Here is a 16424-nt window from a genome sequence, read left to right on the forward strand (position 1 = left end):
AGTTTTACATCCCTTGGTTTTCACTCGACGTCTTTTATCTTCCTCTCTCTCTCTCTCTCTCTCTCTCTCTCTCTCTCTCTCTCTCTCTCTCTCTCTCTCTCTCTCTCTCTCTCTCTTCCTTCTTTCTCGTGGTTCTCTTCCCCCTTGAGATCTGTGGTCGTGTGCGCCACCTGGGTCGCCACCTGGGCCGTGTACAGCATTCATCAACACCACCTGCCCACCACCTTACACTCTCCCGCTGCCTTCCATTATTTCCACGTCCTCCTTCTCACAGCTGCCTCTTCGCCACTCATCACCTCTTGCTTCCCTTGTAACACTGAAGACATGCTTGCACGTACTGCCATACACACACACGTATTAGTAGTGGTGGTGGTGGTAGCAGTAGTAATAGTAGTAGCAGTAGTAGTAGTTTTATTGGTAGACGCACGGACCCACAAACACACACTCCTCCCAAACACACACTTTTCCTAATCTCACACTTTATAAACACTTTCCCTCTTAAGTCAAGCACACTTCACATGACGCACAAACCCACACAAACGCAAACAGACATACATATTTCTCTTAAACCTTTCCCTCTACAGTCCTCCTCCTCTCTCACCCATCGCATTAAACCGCCAGACCTCCTCCTTTCATGCCACTCCCTGCTGGCGACTCCCTCCTTGCTAAACCATCACACACTTGAGCACACAATCACCCCTAGAAACCCTCGCCTCTGGTTTCCCTTCTCTCGCCTTCCCACTAACTTGGTCGTCGGCAAATATTGGGTGTACAGTCAGCCTCTTCACCCTCGCCCCTACACGAGACCGAGAGGCGAGTCCAGAGGCATCAAAAGGCCATATTTTGCGCTGATCTAATAACTGCTGCCCCTTCCTCATATGTTTCCAGCGTCACCGCCACCCGCTTCGGAGTCAGCTGCTGGTGTTGAGAAGGAGGAGAAGGAGCTGGAGAAGAGAAGGAGGAAGTAGGGAATATCAAATGGAAAAGCAGAAGGAGACAAGGAACAGAAGGTGGAAAATAGGAATTATAAGGTGGGAAAGAATATAAAGAAAGGCTTCGAATGAAATGGAGACGAACGAGAAGAGAAAGAGGAGGTTGATAAAAAGAACAGAAGGTGGAAGTAGGAGATATAAGGTGCAAATATAATGCAAGGAAAGGCTTAGAATGAAATAGATTGGAGAGAACGATGAGAATGCAGTTCAAATAGTGGGAGGAGGGTTAAAAAGCAGGAGGAAGTAGCAAACAAAGCGAAAAAAGATGTGAAGAACGGCAAGGAAAGAAATGAAATAACGAAACAGCGAAACAGCGAGATCGCGGAGACGGAGAAGAAAGAAAGAGAAAGAGAAAGAGGGAAGGAAAAGAGAAAGTAGCAAACACAAGCTGGAGGAGGACGAGATGAAAGGCAGCGAAAAGTTAATAAAGAATGAAAGAAACGATGAAAAAGAGAAAGAAAAAGAGGAGAGGCGGAAAAGGGTAATTGTGAGTGAAATGGAAATCAGCCTGTGAAGTTTTTGGGGTTGAACTTCAAAAAAATTAAACTTTCGCTGCAGAAGAGGAAGAAAAACGCGCTTCGGAAACCCACCCTCGCGCAGTTAGGAAACAACACAAGCGGAGGGAAAAAACACAATATTCTTCCCTCATTTCTTGCCACCTGGAGCAGAAACAAGACAGAAAAAGGACCAAGAAAGAGGAAATAGAATAATCCTAATGATTAATGAAAGGAGACGTTAATTAATTATGTGGTGTTAATACCAAGAGCATTTTTATGAATAATTATTGTGCAAGGGCATTTTTTTTCATGGTTTCTCGTATATTTTACCTGAGAATTATAATGGACGGCTGTTTCAATCAATTTATCGTATATTTCCCGAGATAACATAAATAATTTGTCAGTCCTTTCTTTCTTGCGTTAATAAAATTGTTTTTGTGGACTTATTATTTTGCAAGGTTATTTTTTTCATAGTTTCTCGAATATCTTAGCTAGTAATTATAATGGACGGCTGTTTCAATTAATTTATCGTGTGTTTGCTGAGATAACATAAATATTTTCGTCAGTTCTTCTTTTCCTGTGAGACAAAGAGAGTGCAAAGCTTTATTTTCATGATTTCCCATATATTTTATCGTGTAATCATTGTGGATGACTGTTTCAATTAATTCATCGTATATTTGCGGCGATAACGTAAATACCTTTCTCACTCCTTCCTTTCCTGCGAGAAACAAAAAAAGAAACGTGCAAATTTGCGGGGATACAATAAATACTTTCGCCATTCTTTCCTTCGAGACAAAGAAAGAACCCTGGAGTACATACGTGAATATACACAGAATTTCTACCGTTGAAAACTTCCCCCCCTCAACAAGTACAAGTAGTTCTGTGAGGTATAATAACAAAAATAGTTTTCTGCCACTCCTTCGTCTCCTGCAGGACAAGACAAAGAAAACGGTGAAGGCTGAAGAAGAAAAACTCGAGAACTTGAATGTTTAGTTCGGGTCGCGTCGTTTTGTGTGCCGGGGGACGAGTGCTTCTGTATTCCTTGCGTCACTCCTCATCCCACTTTTACTTTCCCATTAGCGAGACGGAAAAGAGGCCGAGGAGGAGAGCTTGTTGTTATGTAGCGGGTTAGTTCGTTCGTGTTGTTGCATCTGTTTCTTTGCTCCGTTCCAGTTGTTTGAATAGAGAAAAGAGGGAAGAAGTGATGGCTGTTTATGTACTTGCTATGGTAAAAATCTTCCTTTTCCTACTGTTTTCATGTAGATTCACTGGTTAGTTCGTGTTATTGTCTCTGTTTCTCTTTGTTCTGTGTTCCTGTGGTCTGAAAGGAGAAGAGATGGAGTGATGGTTAGTTTGACTGTTCATGTACATGCTATGATGAAATCTTTGAAATTGTTCTACTGTTTACATGTCAATTCGTCATCAGTGACTTTTGAAGGAAGTTAATTTTTTCTTGTTATTTATTCCACGGAGTATCAGGAGTAATTTAACTTTTCCACATAATTATGGTAAAGTTTCTAATAATCGGTCTTTCCTGACTATGCAATTTCGTTCTCGTATATATTTTTCACTCGTTTCTTAATGATAAAGTTTTACAACAATCTCGTTCAGTTTCCAGAAACATATTCCCTCATCCCCAAAAACTCTCAAAGACGAACTCTTGACAGGAACCAGGAAAAAAAAAAAAAAAGATATATAGCAAACTGAATCTTGGCCATATATTTCTCTTGAATCCAATCGCGGTTAATTAGAGGCAGCAATGTAATTGAAGTACTTTCTAAGCCAATTTGTGAAGTCGTGGCTCGGAAATCTCATGTTCTTTACTGCCACAGACATTCGTGGGAAAAAATCACGTTCTTTAGCGTCAAGTGGGTGCTGGAATAGACCTCGCGTGTGTATCTCCGGAGAGAGATTCTTACTCGTTTACACGGCCTGGAGAACGCTTGATTCGCTGCTCGTGTTGGTAGTGGTGGTGCTGGTAGTGGTTGTGGTGGTGGTAGTAGTGATGTAAGCACGAGTAAGTTCTGACTTTATCACAATGTCTTTCTATCTTAATTCTTCACTCATTTTCTCGTCTTCATTCTCGTTAACTTAGCTCGCAAGGTTAAGAACATAAGGGGAGTTGCAAGAAAACATCAGGCCTACACGTGGCAGTCGCTGTAGGAGGAAGGAAAGGGTTCTGTTGTCATTGTTGTTGCAGTAGTAGTGGTTGTCGTAGTAGTAGTAGTAGTAACAGAAGTTGTTGATGTTATTTTTCTTGTTCTTCTTTTTATTCTTTCTTCTCCTTGTCCTTTTCTTCCTTGTAGAGTTATTGCTGTCTGTTTTTTTATTTCCCTTCTATTGTTCTTCGTCTTCTTCATCGTCTTATCATCATCACCATCATTTCTTCTACTACAGATCAACCCATACCCTCAAACCTCTTAGTCCACCACTCCTCTCCGTTTTCTCTTCTTCCACCACCTCCTTCTCCACCTCACCGTCTTGCCATCGCCATTACGTGTTCCTTTTACCAGCACAAGTCAACCCATACACTGAAACCTCTCACACCACACCTTCTTCCTCTCCTGCAGGTGGAATGGACGCACAACAAGACCCCATTGACTATCACGGGAGCGCGGGGCGGGGTCAGCATTCACACAGAGAAGGCGGGGCGGCTCTTCTCCTCCAAGCTCTCAGTGGTTCGCGTGGCGCCTCAAGATGCTGGAAATTACACGTGCAGGCCAGATGGAGTGCCGCCCGCCTCTGCCACCGTGATTATTGTAGATGGTGAGTACAAGTAGTAGTAGTAGTAGTAGTAGTAGTAGTAGTAGTAATAGTACAGTAATAGTAGTAGTACGTAGAGTTAAAAAAAAAAAGCAGTAATCTTACGGCATAAACTGAACCATAAAAGACTTAAAAATAGAAGACGAAGACAGAGAAAAGAAAAAAAAAACCCACACATGTACCCATTCACCACCACCACCACCACCACCACCACCACCACCACTATCAGAAGAAACAGCACATCTACACAAGAGAGAGAGAGAGAGAGAGAGAGAGAGAGAGAGAGAGAGAGAGAGAGAGAGAGAGAGAGAGAGAGAACATAGAGAGACAGAGAGAGACAGAACAGAAACTACAGAGGGAGCAGAGAGGGGCCGGGGCAGCACCATACTCAGGCAACGAGTGGTCGAATTAGCGGACAGCGACGCAAAGGAGAGACGGGAACGTGCGATTAAAGACAAGAGGCGTCCACCCAGCGAGGCACAACGAGCGGGAACACCTGTGCTGAGGACCTCGTTAAGTGGCGCAGGTGCAAAGATTTTAGGTTTCTTTTTTTCTTTCTTTTTTTTTCTCTCTCTCTCTTTTTTTTGTTAGGGGTGGGAGTGGGGGTTAGTCTTTGTCTCTCTCTCTTTCTCACTTTTTCTTTCTTTTTTTTCTAGTGGGAAGGTTAGAATGGGCTGTAGGACTTCCTTGTTTCTGTGTTTTTTTTTTTATCTATACACATATATATATTTTTTAATATTTCTTATGTTATTTTTAAGTCGCTTTGGTTGGCAAGCGTGTGTGTGCCTGTACTCTCTCTCTCTCTCTCTCATTGAGGATTAGGAATTTCCTCCCATTAAGGTCATCCTCTTTGTCTGACCCAGAGTATTTGTAACGTTGTCTGTCTGTCTGTCTGTCTGCTTGGTGTGTGTGTGTGTGTGTGTGTGTGTGTGTGTGTGTGTGTGTGGGTTTGTTTTTCTGTCTGTCTGTCTGTCTGTCTGTCTGTCTATCTCTGCCTGCCTGTCTCTCTCTCTCTCTCTCTCTCTCTCTCTCTGAAGCCACCCTCCCTTCCCGCTCCCTCCCTCTCACTCACTCACTCACTCTCTCTCTCTCTCTCTCTCTCTCTCTCTCTCTCTCTCTCTCTCTCTCTCTCTCTCTCTCTCTCTCTCTCATTAAATACAGATTAAACCCAAAAGTGCTCCTAACTAGCGGGCCTCTCCTACCATTCTATCCCTCAAGTCTATGTGCACTAGTTTCCTGCCAAACCCTGAGCGAGAGAAGAGCGGGAGGGCAGCGGGAGGAGGACAGCGGGGGAGGGCTTAATTGTCGAACTTCATCTGCGTAATTGTGCGGGAGAGGCGGAAAGGGAGAGTCGGAGAGAGGGAGAGAGGAGAGATCAGGGAGGTGTATGAAAGTCGATACCTAGAAAGGGTTTATGTAGAGGTTTCAAGGGAGGGAGTATTATGTTCCTGCAACGCGAGGTTTGGCTAACTGTGGTAAAGGGTAACTAGAGCTGGTAAAGTAAGGCTCCCCCGTGGACATGCTATGCTACACTGAAGGGTTCTTGGGGATCTTGGGGTGTCTGGATAGGGATGTGAAGCGTCTGTGGTGGGTTGGGTTTCGCTTGTCATAGGTAGAAATTAGAACAGAATAACACAAGGGTTGGTGCAGGAAGTCATCATGTCTACACGTGGCAGTCCATGAATGAATCGTACCTATGCATTTCAACATATCATTCCTATCCAATTGTGTTTTAACTTGTTTTTCTCTGTTTGTTTTGCTTGTGTGTTTGAATATGTTTAATTTTTTTCGTATTAATGTTTCGTTTTCATTTATTTATTCATTTTTTTTTATATATATGTATCTTTTGTGACGCGTCTGTGGCAGGTCAGGCTTCACTGCTTGCCATATATAGAAACTGTGTCTTGTGTTGTCCGCTTTGTTCCTCTGTTTGGATTTGCTTGCTTGTTTGAACGTTTTCCATATTTCTCGTATTAATTTTGTTTACATGTATTTTTTTTCTAATATTTTCTATTATTTCTTTGTGTTCTGTTTGGTTTCTCGTGTATTTGAGGGTTTCTGATCTCATGTTACTTTTCCTTTTTTCAATTAAGTCTTTCCATATTTTTTTTCCCTTTTATTTCTCTATTTTCCACTGGGTTTTATTTGTTTCTAGTGTTGTTTAATCTTTCTTTTTGTTTTAGTTCCCGTGCTTCATTTTTTTTTCATTTTTGTCTCTTTTCTGCTGTATATGAATTGTTTTCAATGTTGTTTAATATTTTTCTCACTTTTTCTCTTGTTTTATTTATTTATTTATTTATTTATATTTTTTTAGGGCATGTTCTTATTTGTCTCTCGTTTTCCTTTTCGTTCTCAGTTTCTATCAGTTGTTTCCCAGCTCCCCACATAACACTCTTGGATTTTAATTGTTTCCCGCGTTCGGTTTTCCAATAGTTTTCCTTTTTACACACTCCTTTCCCATCTTTCCTCTCTTTTTTCTTTTTCCTTTCTTTTATTATTTCTATTTTCCAAATTTACTTCCCGCTACATAACACTTTTCCCTTCTATGAGTATTTATTTCCTCTTTTTCGATATTGCTTTTTCTAATTTTTTTTTCAATTGCTTAGTTAAAAATAACTTCCATTTCTTTCTGTTCTCTTATTTACTATTCTGTAATTCACTTTTTTTGACACGTAAAGTTACTAGGTTCTTTTTTTTCTCTCCATATTGCTTCGTATCTATTTTTTTTTTATATATACTCAGTTTGACGTGTTTCTCGAATATATTTTTCCTCCTTTCAATATTCTATTCTCAGTTCTATATTTCACTTCGTTCTTTATTTTCTTTTATCTATTTTTTGTACATTGATTTCTGTCATGGTCTCTCTCTCTCTCTCTCTCTCTCTCTCTCTCTCTCTCTCTCTCTCTCTACGGCTATTTCAGTTAGAGACATCATTGCAGTCCATCTCTTCACACTTCCTCTCCTCCCTCCCTTATCCCTTCACTTCTCCAGGAAAGAGAGAACAACCTTCATCACAACCTTCACCCTCACTCTTCTCTTGTCCCGTCCATCGCGCGCTCTCTCATCCCCTCTCAACGTCTCTCCTTCCTTTCCCTCTCTTTCGCTATTCTCCTTTCCTCCCTTCAAGTACGTTTCTCTCCTTCACAACCTTTACTTATTCCTTCTGTACTCTTGCCATCTTAATTTTCTCATAATCCCTTTCATCTTCCTTTGTCTTCTGTCATGTGTCTAAGATATTCGATAATGCAAGGGTGGTATAAGCGAAGTTCTCAGGGTCAATAATCACGATATGACAAGAAGTAATGGATTCAAGCCTGGCAAGGTTAGATTTAAGAAAGAAATAGGAGGAAACTGGTTCTGAAATCGAGTGGTAGATGAATGGAATAGACTCAGTAATCAGGATTTGAGTGCGGGGTCATTAGGGAGCTTTTAAAAGATTAGACAAACTTATGGATGAGGAAGGTAGATGGAAATAAGTAGATATGTTCTATACAGGGACTGCCACGTCTGGTTCTGATGGCTTCGTGTACTAACCCTTATGTTCTTATCTTATCTCTCTCCTGCAGACACATTTAAAGATAAGGATAAGTGAAAGTAGGCATGCATGTTTTATACAGAGACTGCCACGTGTAGTTCTGACAGCTTCGTGCACCAACCCTTATGTTCTTATGCAGCTTCCATTATGTCCTTATCTTATCTCTTTCTCTCTCTCCTGCAGAAGACGTCCCAGCAGCAATGCATCACGACAGTGCAGCGAGGCGGGGACACTTCACAAACGGCCTTCTGCACGTCGCCCTCCACACACACCTCGTCCTGCACAGCTCCTCCACCTTCCACTCCACCTGCGTCGCCGCCTCTCTCTTATGACTAGGCCTGGTCTTAGCTAGCGGCGAGGCGGGGCTCGTCAATACAGTGTTATTGTTATTATGGTGACACAAAGCTGGTTTAGTCTTTAGTTTATTGTAAATAGTCGTGTGTGTTTGAGTGATAGATGTTGCGTATTTAGATGTCCAGTATGTGTGTGTGTGTATGTGTGTGCGCGTGTGTGTGTGTGAGTGTACGGTGTTTTTCTAATGATCAATGTCGTAACTAAAGAAATACGAACTGAGGGGGAGGAGGAGGAAGAAGGAAGAAGAAAGGAATGAAGGGAAAAGAAGGAGATGTTAAAAAAAAGTAAATAAATAGAAATTCCACTAACTTTTGCGGGGACGAAGAAGGAAGTAGCGAAAGTATATATGAGTTTGGAACGGTGTGTGTGTGTGTGTGTGTGTGTGTGTGTGTGTGTGGGGAACACTCGCCCGCCCCCTCCTTGCCACCTCCTTAAGTGTTGCCTCAAGGGGAAAAAAAGACATGTGACATTAGATTTTCGTCTCTCTGTGGTCACACTTTTTACCAAGGTACGTTTCTTGAGGGAGCCGCGCACCTTGCTGCCTCACTCCTCCCTGCAGGCATGAAAGAGAGAGAGAGAGAGAGAGAGAGAGAGAGAGAGAGAGAGAGAGAGAGAGAGAGAGAGAGAGAGAGAGAGAGTAGAGTAGAAAGAGTATTTTACCCTCTCTCGTTCTCATTTTTCATCTTGTGTGTCAAAGAGAGAGAGAGAGAGAGAGAGAGAGAGAGAGAGAGAGAGAGAGAGAGAGAGAGAGAGAGAGAGAGAGAGAGCTCTATGTGTGGGTGTCGAAGAAGGAAAAAGTTTTTGGGTATAAAGTCTTATGAAGGAGTCGGTAAACTGTATGTATATTTTTTGGTCTTTTTTTTTAGTCCTCCCTCCCCTCCAGTATTCAATTATAGGCACGTTTTCTACAGCTTGTTCTCTGTCTTGAAATAAACATGTGATATTATGAGAATGGTGGTTTATTTTTCTATGTTCGTGTGTGTGTGTGTGTGTATATGTGTGTGTGTGTGTGTGTGTGTGTGTGTGTGTGTGTGTGTGTGTGTGTGTGTGTGTGTGAGTATGGGTGTGTTTGTGTGCTGATGATCCTGCAAACGCCTACGACCTTACTTACTGTTTACCCACACACACACACACACACACACACACACAGACACACACAACTTTCATGTGCGTGGAATCATCACGACACCTCTAAACCGTATGAATGTACGCTTTTTTTCGAGAAGATTTTTTGTTCTGTGCACGTGAACGACTGTGTACGGGAGGCCATGTACAATGAAATGTTCAAGAGTCACACGTAAGAATAGAATGCAAAATATCCGTAATACAGTACAGAATCTGAGCTTTCCACATTAAAATACTACATGAAATACATTAATTTTTTGAGGTAAAGCAAGTAATAGAATTTCGGTCCCGTGTGTGGGTTCAGAGTCCCTTCACAGACCAATTACACGTATCACAATATTATACACGTAACTGTAAATCTCAAATTATTTATATACAGGCTCCCTTGCTCGTCCGGAGGCAGTGAGCAGCTTCGATCAGCTCATGTGACTCTCCGCAGTGAAGTACATATAGGTTTTCATGCTCGTCCGGGGCTGGGAGGCCGGGAACAGCTTCGATCAGCTCATGTGACCCTCTGCAGTGAAGTACATACAGGCCCTAATGCTTGTCCGGGGCTGGGAGGCCGGAGCAACTTCCATCAGCTCATAGCATTCACACACGCGGGTGATGAAGCACACTCATTCGTACTCGAGAGGCTAACGTTGACTGGACGCTCCATCACCCTGAACGCTTTTAGTTCTCGCTCTCACTGCCTCGCTAATATGCTTTGTTCGTACACACATCGCAATTACCGTGCACTGAGGGTCGGCGGGCGCGGCCATCACCGGGCATAACTTATCAGCAGATGGCGTGATTGTGCGAGGCGAGGCGAGGTGCGCTGGTCGCCTTTTGCTGCCAGACGATGATGGGATGGCCAAGCAGCGTCCGTGTTTAGACTAAATGTCCGCGGAGTTTCACGAGAGCTGTATGTTGTGTGTGTTACGCGTCGCACTTCCCGATGGTAGGAAAATCTTTGAGGTTTGTGGGTCGCCTTTCACAGAAAAAATCGTGCATATTTGGTCCGAACACTGCCAAACAATTCCCCGCTTTATTTAACGCTTTCCCGGCTGCAAAATATTAATTAAGTTGCAGAGTAAGTGATGTTTTGATTTGGCGAGCTGTGCTAATGACGCGGCGAGCAAAAATGGTTCGTGTTTAGTTTGTAAGTACATGCGATTCCACGATAGCCGCATGTAACGATTTCAGGCTGAATTATGCTGCTTCAGCCGCAGAATTGCTAATATCTTTGATTTCACGGGGTTTTATCGTCTCTTTCTTGCCATGGTGATAAAATGAACAACAAGCGTCGGCGTTTGTAAGATTCACGTAATCAAGTGAATCATTCTTCCTTTTCCATTCACAGTTTATTAAGAACACTCAGCCTTCAGAGTTTGCTAATATTATGAGCTACAGTTTTCTCACCGATAAACTTCTTTAAATTAAATACTTGATTTTAAGCAAGATGAACGTAACACTTCAATAAAGACAGTTTATCGGAAGCTGGAACGTAACAAACTTTCCAAACAAAATATTAGTTAAGTTACAGTGAGAATTAAAACACTTACCAAAAATTTCCTACCAGATGAAATTCTTTAGGTAAGTGGAATTTAAGTAACATGGACGTAACACTTAAAGAAAGAGCTCCCTGAAAGCTGCAGCGTTAGAGGCTATCCAGACACAACATTAGTTAAGCTGCAGAGGAAATGGCACATTTAGCCAAAGTTAAGGTAAGTGACTTTAAGTAATATGGAACCAAGACCTAAATAAACACGGGTCCCTGAAAGCTACAACGTCAGCAACTTTCAAGACACAATATTAGTAAAGCTACAGTGAGGGTTGATACATTTAGCTACAGCTTTGCACTCGGTAATGTCCTTTAGATAATCGATTTTCAAGTAATATGAACTTAACACTAAACTAAACTAACAAACTTCCAAGACACAATGTTAATTACCCTGCTGGAAAACCGGTACATTTAGCAACCAATTTTCTCCCCGATATACTTCTATAGATAGTTAATTTTAATATGGAACCAATACTTAGATAAACACACGTCCTCAAAGCTTGCAGCGTCACAAACTTCAGACACAATGTTAGTTAATGCCTTCAGTTATCTAGAGCAGTAAGCACATACCGTTGCTCTGTCGCTCCCTCGCAGCCAGCCAACAGCCAACCAGCCAACCAGCCCGCCAGCCATCAGCCAGCCCTTGAGGCACCGCGGCGGCCTGCAGGGAAGAGGAGCGTTGCATTAATTAAATACGTGGCGTGAAAAGATAAATAGTCCCCTGTTTTAATGACTTCCCCAACCACAGGAAGGTGTGTTGTTTTTCCGCCGTCTTAAAGGAATATGTTTCATGTGTGGGAGAAAAACATATGGTCTTTTATAATGACTTTTCCAACTACGATAAATATCTGGCCTTGAGTGTACAGTAAGTTATTCTTAGTGGTATTTAGAGAAGCTCCACCTGGAATGAAAGAAAACGAGGAGTTCGTATTTTTTTGTTTCTGAATATTTTCTTGGTGTTTAAAGAAGAGATGGGTTTGTCTTTACGTTTAAAATTGTCCTAGGTTTGTTTCTTTTGCTCATTAAGACACGTGTGGTTTGAAATTTTCCACTCTGTTTTGCACCATCCTGCTTTGGCTCCGTTGAAAATAAATGACGAAATATTTACGAAACGCCACTGAAGGAAGGAAGGAAGGAAGGAACGAACGAAGGAAAACAACACTAAAAAAAAACCCATTCCTTCTTCACTCCTATAATTATACCCTCACGTCTGTCTCGTCCCAAACCTGCCTCGTGACTTCCTAAATAGATCAATCCTCGCTTGTTTTCCTGGTTAATATGAAAGATGAAGAAGAGAAGAAGCATTAAACACACTTCACATCCCTTTCACACTTTCCCTCTTCATCTGTCTCGTCTCAGATCGATTCCCGCTTGTCTCACTAATTAACATGAGAAATGAAGGAGAGAGAAAAAACAGTAAACACACTTCGCACTTTTCCCTTTAGTTCGCCTCGTCTCACTTCACGCCTCCTCTTTTCTCGACGCTCCTTGTTTGGTTAATTAAGAAGCGTACGCCTTGAAATATGAATAGGTAGAGGAGGGGTAAAACATTCTTCACTTCACTGCCACACTCGTCCTTTTTGAGCGCCGTTCCTTTGCACACTTCTTGCCTTTCTGAGGTGACTAAACCGTGACTGAATGAATACATGATAACAATGATGAGAGGAGAGGATGGGGATGATAGGTGGAAACAAGTAGGTATATTTCTTACAGGAACTGCCACGTGTAAGCCTGGTCGCTTCTTGCAGCTTCCCTTATTTCTTATGTTCTTGGATTATAACGTACTTCTCCCTTCTCATTCTTGTCTCTTGAAACACTTTTTGCTTTTCCGAGTTGACTAATCTGTGACTTAACAAACATATACCTTGAATAGTGATGATATGATGAAAGGAGATTATAACATACTTTCCCCTTCTCGTTCTTGTCTCTTTGCACGCTTCTCTCTTTTCCCTGAAGAGAAGAAAGCTGGAAGATTATATTACACACCACTTTCTCCTCCTCCTCCTCCTCCTCATTCTCCTCTGCCTCGTCCTCATGAGCACCATATCTGCCAACACCGCCAGAATCATTCCTCATATCTTCCACTAATACTAATAACACTAGCACAGGAAAGTTATAAAGTACTTCACCACCTCCTCCTCCTGCTTACCGTCTGCCTCGTTCTCCTAAGCGCCTCTAGATCTGGCAACGCTATTGGAACAACTCTCGCATTTTCATGTCTTGGAGTACTAAAGATAACACTTGTGAAGGAGGAAAGGAAGATTACAACACACACTTCACCTCCTCCTCATCGTCTGCCACGTCCTCAGATCTGGCAGCGCTATTGGAACCACTTCTCTCCTCTTTCCCCTCCGTGACTTCCAGCATCGCTACCGCACCTCATCATGACGGGGCTCTGATTGGACCGCGCACTAGGCCTCGCAGCACGTCACACCTCGTCCCCCCACGGTGCATTTACCACACTGATGAGACACGCTTAACGAATGACCTGCCTTGCCTCGCCATTGCCTTGCCTTGCCCTGTTCTCCTTTAGCTTGCCTACTGGTCTTGCCTTGCCTTGTTTTATCTTCCGTTGTCCTACCTTGCCTTGCCTTGCCTTGCCTTGCCTTGTCTCGCCTTGACTTGTTCTGCTCTATCTCCATAATGAAAGACTGGCAGCAAAACAGGTATCAAGGCAAGCAGGTACTTGGAAAACCTCCCTGGTCACAAGATACATACGTAATTTCGCCTCAAAACGCGTCGCAGGGGAGGTCACAGTTGCTTAGCTGTCCCCACTTCCAATAATTACTTGAGGGACTTAACGTGTAGATCGGGCAGCCCCAAGTCGCAGGTAGTGAGAAGCTCCGAGCACAATGGTTCTCAAGCCACGCAGGCCAGCGCCACCTCAGGGGAGTCAAGACTCGTGCAGCAGGCTTTCGGTGGATTAGTGAAGGACGCCTGTGTTTTGGGTACAGAGCGACGGTAAGGGAGTCTGAGAGGGAGAGAGACGCAGGGACACAGGGACACTATGAGGGTACGAAGACGAAGGAGGAAAAGAATGACTGAGTGAGTGAGTGAGTTAGTTAGTTAGTTGGAGAGAGAGAGAGAGAGAGAGAGAGAGAGAGAGAGAGAGAGAGAGAGAGAGAGAGAGAGAGAGAGAGAGAGAGAGAGAGAGAGAGAGAGAGAGAGAGAGAGAGAGAAAGAGAGAGAGAGAGAGAAAGAAATACATACACACATACAAACACAAAAGCACCCACAAACAGAAAAAAAAAACAGAAATACAAACAGACATACCAAACACACACCAAAACAAACACTACACACAAAACAAAGAAACAGACAAAAAAATAACCACAAACCCAGCCACCCACTCACACACACACAAACCAAGCCTGAGAGAGAAGAAAGAAAGAGACAGACAGAAAGCTAATAAGGGAACTAAGACTCTCAGTAACAGGTGTAGTAAAGAAGAGAAGATGAGGAGGAGAAGGAGGATGAGTCAGGAGAGGAGAGCGTGAGGGGAAAACAAAGGAAGGAGAAGCAAGCCACTCGTGCACACTTAAGGACTTCAGGTCTCTCGTGTGTTTCAGCTGTGTGTTCAGGCCGACAATTACGCCAAGAACTCACTTTCTATTCACCCACACGAGGAGGAAACGTGACCTCACCTAATATTGCCTCGCTGCACACACAAACACACACACACACTCACACTATACGTATACACCTTACAATAATCTTACTATTTCTTCCTGCTTTAATTCTAGCACCGTTTCCCTGCTAGAATGCAAGGAAATGTTGAATCATAAACTGTTAAGCACATTTTTTCTTGCTTGGATTGGCTTTGTTATCGTTTACCCGGTTAAGTGTGAGAAAAATAATTCAAGACACTTATCCTTCAATTTTTTTTTATGATTCTCTTCACATCTCTGTTGGGACTGCCACCTCTGCGAAATTTTTTTTTCCTCTTTTTTTTTTCCCTTGGCCAGTGATCCTCTTACATTAAAAAAAAGGTAACCTGTTTAATCTATTATCTCTTACTTTCATTAACTCTTTTACCGTTTCTCTGGTAAAACTCTAGAAAAAAAATAATTATAACCAAATGAACAAATAATTCCTGCTTTCCTTAACTATAACATATATTTTCTCTGTTAAAATATAAGGAAAAAATAATTATAACCAGCTTAATTTCTTTCTTCTAGTTTTCTTTTACTCTAGTGTCGTTTCTCTGCTAGAGTTCAAGCAAAATTAATTACAGAATACAAAACCTATTTATTCCTGCTTTCATTCAGTTAAAATACGAGAGAAACGTGAATCACAGACAACACATCCATAAGTTATCACGAGAATTAGTGAAAACCACTGGGGAATAAGTACCGTCTAATTTAAACACTCCCTCGTTCACAAAACTGGCTACTTTCTTAACTCCGTCTGTCCTTACTCCAACCATTCCTTCCATTAACTTATCTAACTTTCCCCGTCCACTCCCTTCTTGTCTTAACTTCTTCGTCTACCGTCATGTTCACTTATATAACTTTAAATCTTCCCCGTCCACTCTCTACTTCTCTCTCCTCATTCCGTCTATCTTCCCCTCGCCTCTACCTCACCCACTAACTAATCCAACTCTCTAATTCTGTCTCCTAATTCCTTCTGTCTTTCCTTTGTTACTGCCTCGCTCAGTAACTAATGTAACTTCTGTCCACTTTCTTCTTCTGTCTCTTAACTCCGTCTGTCTTCTCGTTCCTACCTCACCCACCGACTAATATAACTCTCCTGGCCACTCTCTACTTCTGTCTCCTAATTCCGTCTATCTTCCCTCCGCCGCTGCCTCGCCCACCGTCCCCGCGTCTGCCGGGAGAGGCTGCGTATCGGAAATGCCTCCCTCCGCCTCTCCCACGACGTGATATATGCAAGACTTAGCCAGACGGGGAGTGAAATGAAATCTTACCGAAAGCAATGCGCTCTTGAGATTTAGTTTCCTTGATTTATTCCCTTCCTCGCATTCTCTCTCTCTCTCTCTCTCTCTCTCTCTCTCTCTCTCTCTCTCTCTCTCTCTCTCTCTCTCTCTGTCTCTCTCTCTCTCTGACACGAAGATTCCTTAGTAAAAATACAAAATAGACGAAACGAGAACTAGAACGAGGAAGAGAAAGAGGAAGAAGGAGGAGGAATAAAAGGTTTGGAATAGGAGTTTTGGAAAAGGAGAGAAAATGAAAAGTAGTAAAGAACGAGAGAAAATGAAAAAAAAACAACAACAACAACAACAAGGCACAAGAGAAAGAAGCAAGCAAGAAGGGAATAAGCAAAGGGTAGAGGACACAGATAAATATTCATAGTTTTAAAGTGAATATTAAAAACAGTATTTATTCCTTTGTGAAGCGCCTTTGCTTTCAAGATTAGATAGAACTTGTCAGCATTCTAGCGGTGATGATGCGATTCTATTGAGCCTGGGAAAGGAGAGAGGGAGAGGAGAGAGGGAGAGGAGAGATGAGGGACGGAGAGAGATGAGAGAAGAGGATAGAGGATGGGGAGGAGGAAAGGAAGGAAGGAAGGAAAGAAATGAAGGAGGAAAAGGAGAGAAGAGGGGAAGGAACTACCAAAGCGGAAGTGAGAGGAAACGAAAGGACGGAATGAAAGGATGA

At 42.5% G+C, this 16424-nt stretch overlaps 1 protein-coding gene across 1 annotated transcript in view; it reads left to right on the plus strand.

The window, feature by feature from the left end:
* Positions 1-9087, plus strand: part of LOC135088976 (protein turtle homolog A-like) — a 42851-nt gene extending 33764 nt beyond the window's left edge. Inside the window, exons 6-7 of the mRNA XM_063984069.1 lie at positions 4060-4255; positions 7971-9087. Coding sequence (XP_063840139.1) covers positions 4060-4255; positions 7971-8119 — 345 coding nt within the window. The 3' untranslated portion in view covers positions 8120-9087. The remainder of the gene's footprint in view (positions 1-4059; positions 4256-7970) is intronic.
* The last annotated feature ends 7337 nt before the right edge of the window (positions 9088-16424 follow it).

The sequence above is a fragment of the Scylla paramamosain genome, chromosome 32 (genome assembly GCF_035594125.1).
Source record: "Scylla paramamosain isolate STU-SP2022 chromosome 32, ASM3559412v1, whole genome shotgun sequence".
In the NCBI taxonomy this organism is placed as follows: Eukaryota; Metazoa; Arthropoda; class Malacostraca; order Decapoda; family Portunidae; genus Scylla; species Scylla paramamosain.